Source organism: Euwallacea similis, chromosome 4 (genome assembly GCF_039881205.1).
Source record: "Euwallacea similis isolate ESF13 chromosome 4, ESF131.1, whole genome shotgun sequence".
Classification (NCBI taxonomy): Eukaryota; Metazoa; Arthropoda; class Insecta; order Coleoptera; family Curculionidae; genus Euwallacea; species Euwallacea similis.
Window position 1 is genome coordinate 3,321,770 of NC_089612.1, and position 16,951 is coordinate 3,338,720.

General features: G+C 34.8%; 2 protein-coding genes across 3 annotated transcripts in view; one reads left to right on the top strand and one right to left on the bottom strand.

Annotated features, from left to right (window-relative positions):
- The window catches only part of LOC136408045 (uncharacterized), an 87,925-nt gene that overhangs the window by 57,280 nt on the left and 13,694 nt on the right, over nucleotides 1-16,951 (bottom strand). The window lies entirely within an intron of this gene.
- LOC136408046 (oxidative stress-induced growth inhibitor 2-like) lies at nucleotides 469-15,937 on the top strand. Of its 2 annotated transcripts, XM_066388799.1 has the most exons (5): nucleotides 469-754; nucleotides 4,907-4,986; nucleotides 5,044-5,318; nucleotides 5,374-6,408; nucleotides 8,125-15,937. In XM_066388799.1, the coding sequence occupies exons 2-5, from the start codon at nucleotides 4,923-4,925 to the stop codon at nucleotides 8,527-8,529; spliced, it is 1,779 nt and encodes a 592-aa protein (XP_066244896.1). In that variant the 5' UTR covers nucleotides 469-754; nucleotides 4,907-4,922; the 3' UTR covers nucleotides 8,530-15,937. The 2 variants fall into 2 exon arrangements, with proteins under 2 accessions (XP_066244896.1, XP_066244897.1); XM_066388800.1 differs by lacking the exon at nucleotides 469-754 and having other exon boundaries at nucleotides 4,907-4,990.

A 16,951-nucleotide genomic window follows, 5' to 3' on the forward strand; every position in this document is an offset into this window, starting at 1 on the left:
GTGATATAAAAATATAGGTAATTAATGACCTTCCCATGGTCTTTGTGAAGGAATGATCGATAATTACGACTATTTCCCTATTCTATTCATTTCCTTAATTCAAGCCCCAAAGGGGTTATAACTAAATTAATATTATGCCAAGGTCGCTGCAATTTCCCCAACTGAAAAAAAAACCACAAAAATAGATAAAGGAAACACCAGTGACAAATACACTGATAAGTCAACATCTAACATTCCCGGCCTGCATCTGCTTCAATTTGAACTTGGATAACCGCCAACAGGTTTGTATGTATAAATATTTAATACCCTGCCTATTATGTTACCTAAGCTGAATCACATGAGAATTTGATTACAGTTTCAATGCACGTTTATAAAAACATTCTCAACATTTCGTCATTAACACGTGTCAACGTTTCTGGTTAATTAAGACTCATCCTCAGACTTGTATTTACTTCGCCTGAAGGAAAATCCATCATCATTTGCATGACGAGAGCTAAGTAGAAACGCAGGCGTCTAGACCGGTATATTCCAATAACCGCATGCTTCGAAACCTCCATATTTACAGTCACAGTCGGAATTTTGTTCGCAAAGGTCGTCTCAACTATCCTTTGCAGTGCGCGAGAGAAACGCGGCGAAATCGATAAAACTACGATATAATTCCTGAATGAAAATTATTCTAAAACAGCCAATTGGACCATTATCGCAAAGCTCTTAAGTGTCCCATTGTGTTTGAAACCTATTGCCCATCGATCAGGTAAGGAAAATGTGGCTTAAAGGTGTGCATGTGACGATGACATTCGATGATACAAAATGATGGTTTTAGGATTATTGAACAGGCTTTTATACAGTACGGTTTAAGATTTTTTTAAATATTTAATATGTGATGAAACACTAAGAAATTGCCTCTAAACAATAGGTTAGATGAGGTGTATTGAGAGATTCATGACAAATTGGTGAATGTAATTTGTTATTAAAGTTCAACTTAATGCATGTCAGTCATTAATTTACTTAATAACAACAATTAACGAATTTTTTGCATATCATCCGAAGTTTACATCACTTTTCTTAATAACTATAATAGATCCATTAATCATCAAAAGCAGTCAGTTGCTTAATAAGTATAGTGTTTATGACAAGCAAGAATTTCAGAAAATAATTCCTGTACTTCTAATTAAAGGGAATTTTGCAATTTGGCATTATGTAATTGTCAATTAATGCATAATTCTCAATCATAAATAATAGTTATTATTGCACGAATTAGTGGTTTATTCGTGGCCAATTAGAACTGCAATGTGTTGGTTCTGTTCACGTATTACTCATCGGATTCTTTCCAGTCAATCCAAAAACTTTTAGCTTTGTGTGTGAGGAACTCTTAGAGAACTGCATGGACCCATTTATTTTATTGTCTATGTACAATTTTTTAGTTGTTTACGTGAAAATCCTTTACTCCGCCTAAAGCAAGAAAAACAACTTGTTTGCTAGTTTTGTTGGGAAATGACTAATAGCGGAACTAGTGCCTAATTCGCCTTTACAGAGTATATGCAAAAGAGAAACCGATGTATGCGAATGTGATCCCATAAATTATATCGAAACTCGACTTTATAATGCCACCGTTCAAGTATTGACCTCTTCATGCAATTTCTGCAAGTCACTCCTAGTCAAGTTGTTCACTATAATGATTTGTGAAACTGACACCCACAATCCTGAAAATCATTGTCTATGAAGCTGAAATCTCCTTACAAGAAATTAACTGATAAAATACAAACTGTATAATTACTGATTAGAACTTTATCTGCATGTTTGCAATTTTATAAGTGACTTAATTGCTTATAGAATTATTAATTTTGCTGATAAAGTTATTGAAATAAGCCGGATATTTGAATGCACGATGAATTGACTAAAATACTTATGTAAATATACCTATTCAATAGTTTCAGCTAAATAATTATCAATGCAACATAAGAGCCTCTTATATTACATAGATAATGAGTCCTTATTTATGTTTATGACCCCCAAACTCTTATGTAACTCTTAAAAATCAGGAATGTTTTAAATTTACACTTGACAACCTTCCATTCGCAGTTTCCAGAGATTTAGCAACGTCTGGCAACAGGGCCGGTAGTTTCATTACCGGCTGCATAACATCACGCCCATATGCAACGTTCATGGCGACGTAACAAAAGACTTTTGCGTAATTGCCATTTTTTGTGTGTCGCTTGGAGGTGGGAAATTCGAAGCTCCTCGGAAAAAAAGTTACATTTTCTGAAAAAAACGCGCCAAAACCAGGAATTTATCATAGTTAGATATCAATAATTATTTAAATTGTTACCTATAGATATCAATAGGTATAATAGCCAGGAATGGGTTTCTTTTAAACTTAATTATTACATTTATTACGTAGCGAAACTCACAATGTTACAATAATGTGAGCATATTTCCGGCGCTGAGATACCAAACTTCTAATCGCCATAAATCATCATTACTCGTTAGTTGTTTGTCAAAGAGGAATTCCAGTGGGAAAATTTTAGGGATCAAAGGTCGGCGAAGATTAGTTTTTGGTTAAGGTTGATTTTTCGATGTAACATTTTCGTTTTTATAACCAAAATTTTCAGGACATCACTTTCCTGTAAACATGTTTACTCGGTTATTTTCGATTAAAAAATCGTCCACAAACCCCTGGTTTGATTACACAAATAGGTGGAGGATGATAGGTTCGTGGCTCACGCCTTCAAGCGAACGATAATTGATTTTTCCCGATTAACCAAGCTTCAAACTAATCAAGATTAACTAGCACAAAGTTGTCACATCATCGTTACCACACAAACGATCGAACAACTAAATCGTTATCTAAATTCAGCAAAATGTTCCTTCAATTGAACTTTTTTCAGCAGTTTTCTTCGAAAAAACGTGCGCCATTGTTGTTAATACTCTCACAAATGCTTACGCATGAACTTTTTTAGTTTAGATCTCGAAAATAGGTCCAAGGCCGTGAGGGATTTTCGCTGTCTCAGCCACCTGTAGCTGCTGCGTGCTAAGTTAAGGCAGTTGTAGTCAATAATTCAGAGTGTTACGTCCGAAATTGGACGTGATAAATTTCCATATTCATTCGCTTTCCTCACTTCCTTTAAGGGGTATTACACACTATAGTAAGTAATTGAGTTGAAAGATATTTAGGTCCAACTGGGGGGTAATCAGTAAATAATAATAATTCGTGTGGAACCGGTTTTTTACACTCAGTAGAAGAAAACTACCATCAACTTAAAAAAAGGTTAAAGCAAGTTTTACGGAAAATAAAATCCCTCTACCAGTACGTCCATTAATCATTTTTTAATAATAAATTTGTTCCTGTTGAAGGTCGTCATTGTATGGATTTTATGATTAAAACTTATCGACAATTTCCCATTATTAAAAGTGTCCCTTTGAAAGTTTGTAGCACGCTGTAACTATGGTAAAGTCGGTCAATGCATTTCTATAATAGCGGTGAAACCAAATCCCCATGTTCGTTTAACAAAAAAAGTCAAGCAAATGCGGAATATGTCCTAAAATTCTGAGGAGAAATAACATCTCGACGTCTTTAAAATTATCCTTAAAGTTCAAGGTATACTACAGCTTGAGTTGTAATTAATCATCAATTGATATACAACTAGCCCTGAAATGACTATCGGATATATCGGGTGATTCAAAAAGGTGGCTCGCCCTTATAAATTTTTTGTTTTTAAACTTGGAAAGTTGAAAAGAGGGAAGCTATGTGGGAATAGAACCGATTGACTGACATTAATCACGTTTATCTAGCACATCCGATTTAACCGGAAATGATCTCAACTTTCGATTTTTAAATGTAATGCTCTATAAATTTACTTAAAAATAGATCATTGAAAAAAATGTTTGTTTTTTTTCATGTCAAGCTACGCCACTGAGATATACGTATTAAGGATAATTTTGGGTTACAATTATGGGGAAAAATGCTAATTTATCATTTTATTGAGTACTTTTTCTTTTATAAGCAATTTAAATACCGAAGCTACCATATCGCCATTTAAAAAACGGAAGATAAATGGGAAAAACTGTTTTTCGGTTAAATTGCTTATAAAAGAAAAAGTACTCAATAAAATGACAAATTAGTATTTTTCCCTATAATTCTGACCTAAAATTGTGGCTAATTCATATACCTCAGTGGCGTAGCTTGACACGAAAAAAGCCACAGAATTGTTTTCTTTTAATTATATTTTTTTACACTAAAAATGACCTCTAGATTCCAAAAAAGAAAAATTTATAGAGCATTACATTTAAAAATCGAACGTTAAGGTCATTTCCGGTTAAACCGGAAGTGCTTGATAAATATTATTAATGCCAATAAATCGGTTCTATTCTTATATAGCCTCCCTGTAAATTTCAACTTTCTAAGTTTAAAAACAAAAAAATTATAAAGGCGAGCCACCTTCTTGAATCATCCAGTACATGAATACATTCTACATTGTGGAACATCGCCTGAAACAGACATAGTATAGATTATTGTTGCCAGGGTTACCTGCAATTACATCTAAAATCATAAACGATACTTGTGTATGAGCAATTCATTTACGTTTTTAAAGGCAACAGCGTGTATAAGTGAAAAATATACTAACTTTGGGAACAACTCCATGGTGCAACAATGTTCCTTTTTTTTATTAGAGAGTAAAAATGTCGTTTTCGGGTTCAACGGGCGGAACAAACCGTCAATTTTCTGATCTGATCTGAGACCCACCTTAAAAACTTCAATTTTTAATTAACAAGTCAATATTTTAAAGAGATTTTAATGGACACAAACTTAAAGCAAAAAATCCTAACCTGACAAGATGGTGAACTTAATTTAATGCACCGTTTTTGCTGCAACCACATAATAACTTCATACTTTATTCCGTTACAGGACGAGTTTAACAACCATGAAGACCAACGTGGAAAAAATGGAGGACGACTCAATAATTTACAAAGAGGTCATCGTTGTTGGCACGTAAAATCATTATAGTAAACCAATTTTTCCTCATCAAAAACAATCTCTTATAGGAAATGGCCCGTCAGGTATAATAGTATCCTTAATGCTAAGTGGCCGCTTGCCTTACTTCGTTTCTCAAGAACACCCAGACGAAATGCTCAGCGCTCGACTCAAAACACTAAAATCTCCTTGTCTCATTACTCAAGATTTGGCCTTCTTGGCTCAAGGGTTGGAGGGCAGGAGTACCAACCCTGTGTCTCTACTGATGGATGCTTTGTTGCATCCTTGTGCGGATTTAGGCCTCGATTTGCAACCTTTAGTCGAGTTTAAACCTGCAGGAAAAGAGGTTATTTTTAAAGATACTTATCATTAACTTACTTTAATGAATTATTCTACATCAGATTGACCACTTGGTGTTAGGTCGAGGTCCTCCTGGAGGCTCCTGGCACCGTATAGACCCAGACGTCCTAACTCTGTCTCTGGGTTCCTGGATGTCTCTTCCAGAAAAGCCTTTCCCGTCCAGCTCAGCAAATGAGAAAAGAGCTTTTAGCCGTGATGTAGCTTCATATTACGAAAACTACGCGAAAGAAATGCAGTTGACAAAATACTTTGAAAATGATACTGTAGTGACGTCTGTGATAAGATTGGGGAGCAACGAAAGGGAACTTATGACTTTGGGCGAGGAAGAAGTGTTAAAAAAGAGGAATATGTGGGTGAAAAAGCTGGATAAAAACGTAGCGGAGAGAGTGAAAGACTATTTTATGCCCCTGAAAGAGGACCAAGAAAATCGTTGTTTCGTCACCACTGCCTTGAATTGTCTACTCGCAAGGTATCCGCGGAGGACCCGGGCATGCAAGAGGCGAAGCCATCAGGCCAAATCCGAATCCATCATCATCCCCAAACATGAAAGGAAGAAACCTTGTTCTTGTTGTGGTGACACAGATTTTAACAACAAATCACCCAAACCACATCTTTTCCATTCCCACAGCTTCGACACATTCTCTAAACCCACAGTGCCTTTCTACTGCAGACTCAACTCCACACCATCACTACACTCCAATTCCTCTGAATCCTCCAACTGGCTCATTGAATCAATTAATAGTGAGACGAATACAATCACCAAATACACCTGCAAATACCTAGTTTTAGCTTGTGGTAGCTATGACTCTCCAAACAGATTGGACGTTTTCGGAAAGGGGGAGGACCCTGAGTGGTTGATCCACGATTTGAGGAAGTTAGAGAGTCGGCTGGATGAGAAATTAGCTAAGAGCGAAGGAGAAATGGACCCCGTTTTGGTGGTGGGGGCAGGATTGAGTGCTGCCGATGCTGTCATGGCTGTGAGATCGAGAAATGTTCCAGTGGTGCATGTTTTTAGGGGAAGGTCTGCTGAGTTTACGAAGCAGCTGCCTGAGAATATGTATCCTGAATATCACAAGGTAAATTACGGTTTTGTCAAATAGCCACTGTTAAAATTACAGGATGATAATAAATAACTTCCTTGGGAACAGAGTTATTGAAATGCCGGTAAATTTATCAAGAACATATACCAGGTATACCGGTATGAAATGAGCGTCAGGATATAAATATCTCGATATAGGGCATTTGTTGTAAACAAACCTTTTTTTTTTGTTTGCTTGGTTGGTATACAAACTGACAAACATATTTAGTACAAATCAAGTCCTTGAACAAATAACACTATATTATTTCATTGTGCCAAAAATGTCGAATTTTGTACCACAAAATGATGATTTGCGGAAAGCATTAATTTTTTGCTTTCATTTGAAGAAAAGTGCTGCAGAGTCGCATCGCATGTTTGTCGAGGCATATGGTGATTATGCTTTATCAGAAGCAACATGCAAAAGATGGTTTCAACGATTCAGAAATAACAATTTTGATATGCAAAATGTAGAACGTGGCAGACCACCAAAAAAGTTTGAAGACGCCGAACTGTAATCAATATTGGATGAAGATGACACTTTAAGTCAAAAGCAAATGGCAGAAATGTTAAATGTTGCACAACAAACAATTTCTGATCGTTTAAAAGCTATGGGAAAGATCCAAAACTGTGGAAAATGGGTGCCGCACGAATTAAATGAAAGACAGATGGAGAACCGAAAAAACACCAGTGAAATTTTGCTTCAAAGGCACGAAAGAAAATCAGTTTTGCATCGAATTGTTACCGGAGATGAAAAATGGATTTATTTTCAAAATCCTAAACGGAAAAAATCATGGGTTGATCCGGGACAACCATCAACATCGACTGCAAAACCTGATCGATTCGGCAAGAAGGCAATGCTGTGTGTTTGGTGGGATCAGAAAGGTGTGGTGCACCACGAGCTTTTAGAACCTGGTGAAACCGTTAATACTGTTCGCTACCGACAACAATTGATTAATTTAAACAATGCGTTGATCGAAAAACGATCAGAATGGACCAGAAGACACGGGAAGGTAATTTTGCTCCATGACAACGCACCTTCGCACAAAGCAACACCGGTTCAGGATAGCATCAAAACACTTGGCTGGGAGTTGCTACCCCATCCGCCGTATTCACCAGACTTGGCTCCTTCGGACTACCATTTGTTTTCATTGATGGGACACGCATTGGCTGAGCAGCACTTCGATTCCTATGAAGAAGTAGAAAATTGGGTGTCTAATTGGTTTGATGCCAAAGAGGCACATTTCTATTGACGTGAAATCCATAAATTGCCAGAAAGGTGGTCAAAATGTGTAGAAAACAATGGTCAATATTTTGAATAAATTTTATTTTTCTTTCCTTGTTAAAATTGGTGTTTTATTTTCACAAAATAGCGCTCATTTCATACCGGTAGACCTGGTACATACCTATTCAATGGAATTAATTGGCGGCTTTAACAAGAACTTTATGCGTCTGCCAGTTTTGTAACTTCTCCTTAAGTCGCGTTTCTCAAACCTTGGGTAATTTTGCCAGCAAGACAATTTTACGAGAAAATCGAACCAGAGCACTGTTGGGGTTATCCATTGTCATGGAAATGATCTTGCATCATGCAAATATTGACAGAAATGAAGACAATTCTGTGAATAATAATTTGGCTGGCCCGCTAGATAAATATGATGTTCCATTCCCAGCGACCAATCAGATCTCTCCAATTGAAAAATCGCGCTTCTTTTTCCAGGTACGTCAAATGATGAACGATGGTGGTTCTACCTACCCCCTCTATGCGGCCTACCCAGAACACTCCCTCACCGATTTCGATCCCGAATCTCAAGTGGTTGTCCTCACCGCTAAGAACGGTGACGTGGTCAAGGTGAAAATCTCCTTCGCCGCCGTCCTCATCGGATCCAGGCCCAACCTCTCCTTCATGCCTCCAGGCGCTAAGTTAGGGGTGTTTCCCGACAAAGATATCGATTCCAAAAGCAACCCCGTAGATATCAACCCATTGACGCACGAGGTGAACGGTCATGAGGGATTGTTTGCGGTGGGGCCTTTGGCGGGGGATAATTTCGTGAGATACATATCTGGAGGAGCTGTGGCTGTCGTGGCGGAATTGTATAGGAAGAAAGGTTTGGTTGAAGGGTAGTTTCTACATTACAGTGGAGTGGAGTGGGGTAATGTACAATAGTGTAATTACAGGTTTTGTACATTATAGTGGATTTTATATGCACTTACTTTCCAAATGTAGATTATTAAACGGTATAGTATATACACGATTTTTTTAACGCTGGCCTTGTGATATTCATGTTCTTGTTCAATTAGGACGGGAATTAACCCATTTAACCTTATTTAATTAGTTAACAAGTCTAGAATTCATACTTTCTAGTTACCATAGGTCGGTCACATTGGAACTATAAGTACTTCGAAAGTTTCCACCCTGCGACCCCATAGTACCTATATAGGGTGAAGTTTAAATAATTATTTTAACAATTTTAACGACCAATAATGATTATTATTGTCAAGAATTGCAGTTTAAAAAATCTAAGGATTCAGCGCCGATGTATACAGGGTTTTTTCTGTAAACGATTGCACGTTTTGTACGTTTAATTTAGGCCTTGTCTGAGATAAAACGAAAACTGCTCAATTTGTTGTTAATAAAAAGTTAATGATGAACAGTGTACAGGGTTATTTATTCAACCCGTTCATTAAAAGTTGACTAGGATCAAACCGTCATACGAATTTGAAAATTTGAAATTATGTTAGTTTCGACATGTACTATTTTTTAAAAATATTTTCAACTTCCTGTCACTTCCGGTTTAACCGGAAATAGCTGTCAACTTGCTTATTTCAAATAGGACCCCTAGTATATTATTTTACTTTTAGGTTCTACGTAATATTTGAGATGCATTTTTTGTTTAATGCCCTATACTTAGCCCTTACCGTTTTTGAGATATTTGACCTTGAATTAAAATGTATCTCTGTGAAGAGTAAAAATTTACCAGAATGAATATGTACTACTAGTTTCACGTAAAACTTAATTATTTCGAAAATGGTTTGGAATCGGTGTAGGTAATCCTAATATGGTTCGATAGAGAATTATATTATCTACTTGATAGTGTTTAAAGATATAGGGTATCACATTGAAAAAAAACTCCTGCGATTTCAAAAATGTGAATGGTAGGAGTTGAATTTTGGACATTCTGTATAATACCAAACCATATAAATAGCAAAAGTGTAAACTTAAGACTATGTATTAACATTCTGCAAAATATGAAGATTATGTCTTCAATAAATGCGGAGATGTAAAATTTTGAAATTGGTCATTACAGAGGCACTTTTCAATTCAATGTCAAATATTTCAAAAACGGTAAGGGCTGAGTATAGGACTTTATACAGAAAATGTGTTTCAAATATTACATAGAATCTAAAAATAAAATAATATACTGGGGGTTCCATTTGAAATAAGCAAGTTGACAACTATTTTCGGTTAAACCGGAAGTGACAAGAAGTTGAAAATATTTTTAAAAATAGTACCCGCCGAAGTTAACTTAACTTCAAATTTTCAAATTCATATCGCTTTTAGCTTCTAGCAAACTTTTAATGAATAGGTTAGGCGAATAACCCTGTATACAGGCTGGGTTCTTTGTGAGACATAGTACCTTATGTCTGATTGAGTTAAATTTAAACCAGTTGCAGTGCTGGAACTATTTTACTATCTATGTAATTTATTAATAGATTTAAATGCCTTAATGTTTCCTACTTGTTACTTTATTTGTTGGCAAGCGCAGATCTTCTAGTAGTGATTCGTAGATCTTTAACTCCTTTCACGTGATCAGGTTAGTCTAAACTAACTTACCTATTGTACAGTATATCGAATTGAAACTTGTACACCTTAAAATTTTCTAATATTTTATTTTTTTCTATTAGTTAAAGATTTGTTAAAATTTTTCTGTTTGTATTTCGGGAAGAATGGTAAAAAATTTTTTTTTCATTTAAAGAAAAATGCTTGAGAATACATTTCATGCGAACAAGTTAAATGTCTTTATTTTTAGTAATCAAACCAAGCTCGAACACTAAAATAAGATGAAAATATAAATTTCAACAAATAGGAATTAGTATTTAGCTGACAATCTCTTGTTACCAATTATATCTGGTAAACGGCATCGTGTGCATGTGTAATTTTTGCCCACTCTTCCTGAAGAACTAGTTTTAATTGGTTTTGTTAAAAATTTCATAATTCCTAATTCCAGCCTTTAAGTGGTACCATAAACGTTCAATCACATTGAGGTTGGGACTTTGTAGAGGTGTTTCCATAACATCGGGGCAGTTATACAGGGTGTCCCTGAAAGGACTACACAATGTTTGACCAAAAATTCCTTATCCGAAAATAAGGCGTTTTAGGCAAACTTCCCTATTTCCGATGTTGCTTCGTTTTGCTGCTAAAGGGCGCCAAAGTTCTCAAACATCGTTTTTTCGAAATAATTGCTGAACTTTTAATATCGATTTTCAGTAATTTTGGACTAAAAGTTGCACTTGTTAGGCTCTTCTGATGTCCCAATCTTCTAAAGATGTAAATTATTATACTTGTAATTTATTAAAACTTCACTGTATTGTAATAAAATAAATTTGGAATTATACAGGATGTAACATTTAACTTGTGACATCGCAATATCTCGAATAATAAACGCTCTACGAAAAAAATTTCTATTATGAAAGTTTAATTATTCCGCGGGGGAAATACATTGATACTAAAATTAGTGCCCCTCTGTCTCTCCTTGTGGGGGGACGGGGGGTAACTTTGATTTCTCAAATGGCATCCCTTACTTTTTATCGCAGATTCGAATTCTACGGCAAAAAACACGTAGAATTTGTCTGAAACATTTTTTCCGATTCACGATAGATGGCGCTGTAATGAACGAACTTTTCTTTTCTTTTTGCTTGTGATTTACCGGAATGTTTGGTGAAATCTGCTTTTAAAAAAAACCTTATTCCCACGCGTTGTTGGGGATAAATAAAAATAACACATTTTTATTTGTTTAAATTTTTGGTTTAAATGTATAAAAAAAATAAATAACTTGAAGAAACAACTAATTGCAACAACTTGTGCGTATGAGAAATGCTTGTGCCGAAATTCCAGCAGACGCACTTCTCGGTTGTGCTTGATCGTTCGAAATGCGAATTAATAAGTGCCTTAAAACTGAAGACCATCATTTTGAGCACTTACTTTTAAAAATAACTGCAAAAAGTTTTTTGATTTTAATTTTAAAACAGATTTCACCAAACATTCCGGTAAATCATAAGTGAAAGAAAAATAAAATATCGTTGATTATAGCGCCATCTATCGTGAATCGAAAAAAATGTTTCAGATCACTTCTACGTGTTTTTTGCCGTAGAACTCGAATTTGCAATAAAAGGTAGGGGATGCCATTTAAGAACTCAAAGTTACTCCCCATCTCCCCACAAGTAGGTGCAGAGGGGCACTAATTTAAGCATCAATGTATTTCCCCCGCGGAATAATTAAACTTTCATAATAAACATTTTTTTCGTAGAGCGTTTATTAATCAACATATTGCGATGTCTTAAGTTAAATGTTACACCCTATAGAATCGAATCAAAACATATTTATTAGCTAAGAATTCGTGGTGTGCGAGTTTTAAGACTGACTAGCAGAAAATTATAAAATCTATTGTTTTGCCAGAAAATATTTTATTGCAAAAATTTCTGTTAAAAACTTATCGTCCTTGACCATTCTCCGCGAAATATACAGAAAAAAAAAGATTTTTAATTAACAGAACAAAATTAAACACAGTGAGATCTCTCATAAGCGGACACCGTTGATTCCAGTTTTTTGGGCGCTTGTGGAACGTGTCCACTCGTGAGAAAGATGGAAATAAAAATCAAAAATAATACTTTTTTTATGGTTTTAAATAACTAAATTAAAATAAACTTTAATTCAACATAACAGCTTACTTAGAGTTAAAAAAATCTGAAATCTTTGATTGTTTCATCGTTCTCCGTTTTTCCTTAAGAAAACAACTTTGAAAATGGGATTCCACGTTTTTAAGATTTTGAAATGCCATAAAATCTTCCTGTGCAAATATTTTTAAGTCTTCAATCACTTTCAGGGCTTCACTATAAGATTTTATTGAAGAAATTTCAGTGAATATAATTTCTTCCTCATCATTTTCTTGCATATTTTGCTCACGTTCTTCTGAAAGTTCATAATCGATATCGCATTGTTCTATAGAAATTGTTTCGTCTAAGTTTGCATATTCTGACGATCCACAGTGCTACAGACTTCTTTATAATTTCTTATGAAACTCGCCAAAAGTGGCAAAGACATGTAGTCTTCTTGTGCATATTCTTCTTCAAGGGCAGGCAAAGAACCTTCATTTTCTTAAATCCAGCTTTAGCAAAACAATTTTTGATAGTGGCTTGAGAAACGTTATTCCAAGCCGTATGTATAAAATACTAAGCTTCCAGAATATTTATAGATTTAGCCAATTCTGAAGCAGATAAAGCAGCCGCTACTTTAGTTAAAATATGTTTTCAAATTAAGTCTCGACAGAAGAATTTTACATTTTTAATTATACCTTGGTCTAAAGGCTGGCACACCGAGGTACAATTGGGTGGTAAAAAACATATTTTTATGTTTTCTAAATTGAGGTCCGGAGGATGTGAAGCGGCATTATCCAGAAATAAAAGTATTTTTCTATTCTAGATCCTCATTCTTCTGTCTATATCTAAAAGCCATTTCTTCATTATATCACGGGTCATCCATTCTTAAGAATTTGACTTCCACGTAGCTGGTAAATTTTTGATAGGAACATTTTTTAAGTGCGCGTGGACGGGCAGCTTTTCTGATGACCAACAACTTTTCGTTTTCTCCAGTTATATTAGCATAGAATAAAATAGTGAGTCTCTTTTTCGACATTTTATTACCGACACATTTTTCAGATTTAAGTGCCATTGTTCTGCCTGGTAATGCTCGGAAATATAAACCACTTTCATCTGCATTGTAAATGTCTTGCGGTCTACATCCCAGAAAAAGAGACGGCAGCTTTTGTAAACATTCACTGACACCTTGTGGATTAACATTTGCTGACTCGCCAGATATGGATTTAAAACTTATAACGTATGTCCCAAAAGTTTTGGCACAAAATACTTTATTATTTCTTTATAAATTGGGATATAAATTTACCCGATATTATAACGTGAAATAGTCAACAACACTTTAACTAAAAATATTTATAGCTTACATTAAGTGGAGTGGTCCGTGCTCCTCGATGATTCGCAGTCTTCTTCGTACGTATCCCATTAAGACTTGTACGGTTTCCCCGTTTATTTCTCTAAATTTTTTATAGATCTTACGGCTTAAGTGTGTCACATCTTCTGCTTGCCATCCTTTATCATAAACTTTTCTAGCTAAAATTGCCCAAAAGTCTTAAATTGAACGAGCCTGCGGAAGATTAGAATTACCGTTCTTTGGTAAAAATGGTACATCGTGAGTATTTAGCCAATTTTGACTTTCTCTTGCATGGTGACAGGAAGCCAAATCAGGCCAAAACGTTATATCATGATGGGCATGGGTTTCTCGAATAAATGCAACTAATTTTGTCAAACAGTTGTGAATATAACTTTGAGCATTCAGCGCTTCACCTCTTACTCGTCCCACAAAAGGCCTTGAAATCCCTTGGATGGAAATCGCGCACCAAACTAATTTGGCTTTTTCTTTGTATTTAACTTCTGGTCGATATTGTCTGTATGTTGATAACTAACTAGTTGATATTACTTGTGTACAAACCATAATTTCCATGAATCTCCGAATTGCTTAGAGTAAAGTACTTTTCATCATCCATAATAACGATTTTGTTGTTTCAAAAATGAGTTCACTTTAATGTTCGGCAACATCGAGGTATTCTAGCTAATCGGTTTGTAGTATATTTTGGACGTTTAGTTCTTTTACGATATTTCAAATCATTTTTTGAGAGTTCCCTTGAAACGGTATTTTTAGACTCACCATAACGGCGGGATAATTCCCTAACTGACAGTCCAACTTCATTTTTGGCATTTGTGATTAGCTGGTTTAATCTAGGTTGCGTTAAAATCCTCCCGCTTTTAGGAAGATTTAAACATGGTACAACTTGCTCACAATCGACTCTTGTACGATAAATGATCCTACGTGAAATATTTTCGTTTCTAGACACTCGGAAAATTTCAGGCTTCGGCATCCTCCCAACTAAATTATAAATACTTTTGCGAAGATCTAATTTGAATGACATTTTCAACTGGTTAATCTGTGACATTTAACTGTCAAAGGAAAAATGAGTTGACGAGTCATTTTTGTTTCCACAGCCATCTTAGTATTTTAATAATTTCGCTTATTTTTATTCGTATTATTTCCTTTTGCGCCAAAACTTTTGGAACATTAGTTCAGGTTAGTTCAGGTTTACATACGTTGTTGTGCCTTTTTCTCCATTTTTACTAGCCAGCAATTAGAAGCACTGGATTGTGCGTATTTTAACCTGCAGGCTATTTCTCTAGCTTTAGTTTTTATCAATGGTCCTGATATTGGAACGTTCTGGCTTCTATTCGATATAATCAATATAGGCACTCCTTATCAATTTTCTATGGAACATTTTTTAATTTGTTAAGTTTTTGCTCTAAACTATCACCAGATTGCCACATTTTACGAAATTTCTCTTTTTCTTGTAAAATTTCTGCTGTCTGGAATTTTCCTATTTTAAACCTTAAGAAATACTTTAAACACAAAAAAAATGTCTTGAGCCAGGTTTTTGTTATTAACTTACTCCTCTACTAATTTTCGTATAGACAAATTCTCCTTTTCAATAATATTTATAAGTTCTATTTTTCTTTTAAAGTCATAAACCGTTTTTTAGGAGGTGTCATGTTGCATTTCGCTTCTTGCGCGTCACGTGTATTAAGAACCAAATAAAGGGGAAGCCCCGACATTCACCTTTGCGGCAAATAACGTAACTAACATCATAATATTTATTTTATTTTTGGTCGGTGTTCAGAGTTTTATGTCCGCTTGTGGGGGGTTTTTTGTCACTGCGGGGAAAATTTTTATGTCCGTGTCCGTCCAATAGAAGTGTCCGCTCATGGAAGGCTCTTTTACATAGAAATAGGATTTGTACCTTGCGGTTTCAAAGAAATTGTACGGTTAAGGGAAGTGTCTGCTTGTGAGGAGTGTCCGCAAAGAGAGGTTTCCCTGTATTAAAAACTTTTAAGGTGTACGAATTTTAATATGATCTATTGTAGCTTTTTAAACGCAATGCTTAGAGATTACACGTTTAGATTTGATTAGTTATAAGATATTTGTTATTGTTAACTATTCTTCGATTATTTTGTACTGTCAATAGTTTATTTTTTATATACCTACTTATTGTAGTTAAAGTAATAATGTAAAAATGCATGTCAATGTAAAAAAATCGTTATTTGTAACAATTGTTTTGTGTCGAAACACCTCTTGGAATATCTTACGATGTTTATTATTGATTATTCCAAATAAATATACATACACTTTAGACTAATTTTGGGAATTCTTTTTGTTCAGTAGGTATTACAGTTTTTTAAATTCTAATTGCCCGGCCACACATCCACCACTGTTTTATGAGCATTAAAATTACTTGATACAAACTAATACATCTTAAGGTATGAATCGGGTAAGAAAAACACATAGAGTTCATCACAAAGATTTGATGCGAATTTCAAAGATTTGTTGCATTTTTGTCTAGAGGAAAGGAAACAGAATTTTACAATAATGTTCGAAGAAACATCTAGGAATTTAATTTTTTTATACAGGATGTTTCATAATAAGTCTACCAGCTGTGTACTGAAGATTTTTGTGACACAAACAAGAAAAATGTTCTTACGAACAATGGGATCGTTTTTACTTTCTGCCTGAAATACGAGATTATAAAAATTATTATTTTTTTAGTTTTTCCTAATAAGTCTGTTCCGGCATTAAATATTTTTATGAAAATTCGGGAGCGTAAAGGTGTAGAGAAACATCTTTTAAGGGACAACAATGTTCTTAATTTCACCAGTGGCATTCCCATTGATGTGACCATTAACATTTTAAACGAAAAATATGATACGCCACTGGTTAAAAAAAATTCTGAATGCTTCATATTTCTATGAAAAAAAAGGTATCTTGAATATTTTCCATAACGTTACGCATTTTCATAAAAAAAACACTACTTGTTAACTAATATTAAAACTACAAGACTAACTTAGGTACATTACGTTACCTATAAAATAATTAAATAATAAATGTTCAAAATGCCCTCCACCTGCTAGAATGCATGCCTCGACCTTTTTTCGCATATTATCGCCCACTATTTATAAAATTCCTGGTATACTTTTTAATGTGTGAATGAACGAATGAATTATGCGATGTCTCAGTTGTAGATTGTTGCGTTCCATTTATTTCCATGAAAACGGTTAATGTAAAAAATATTCAAAATACCTTTTTTTCACAGAAATATGAAAATGTTTAAAAAAACTAGTGACGTATCACATATTTCGATTAAAATGTTTAGGAC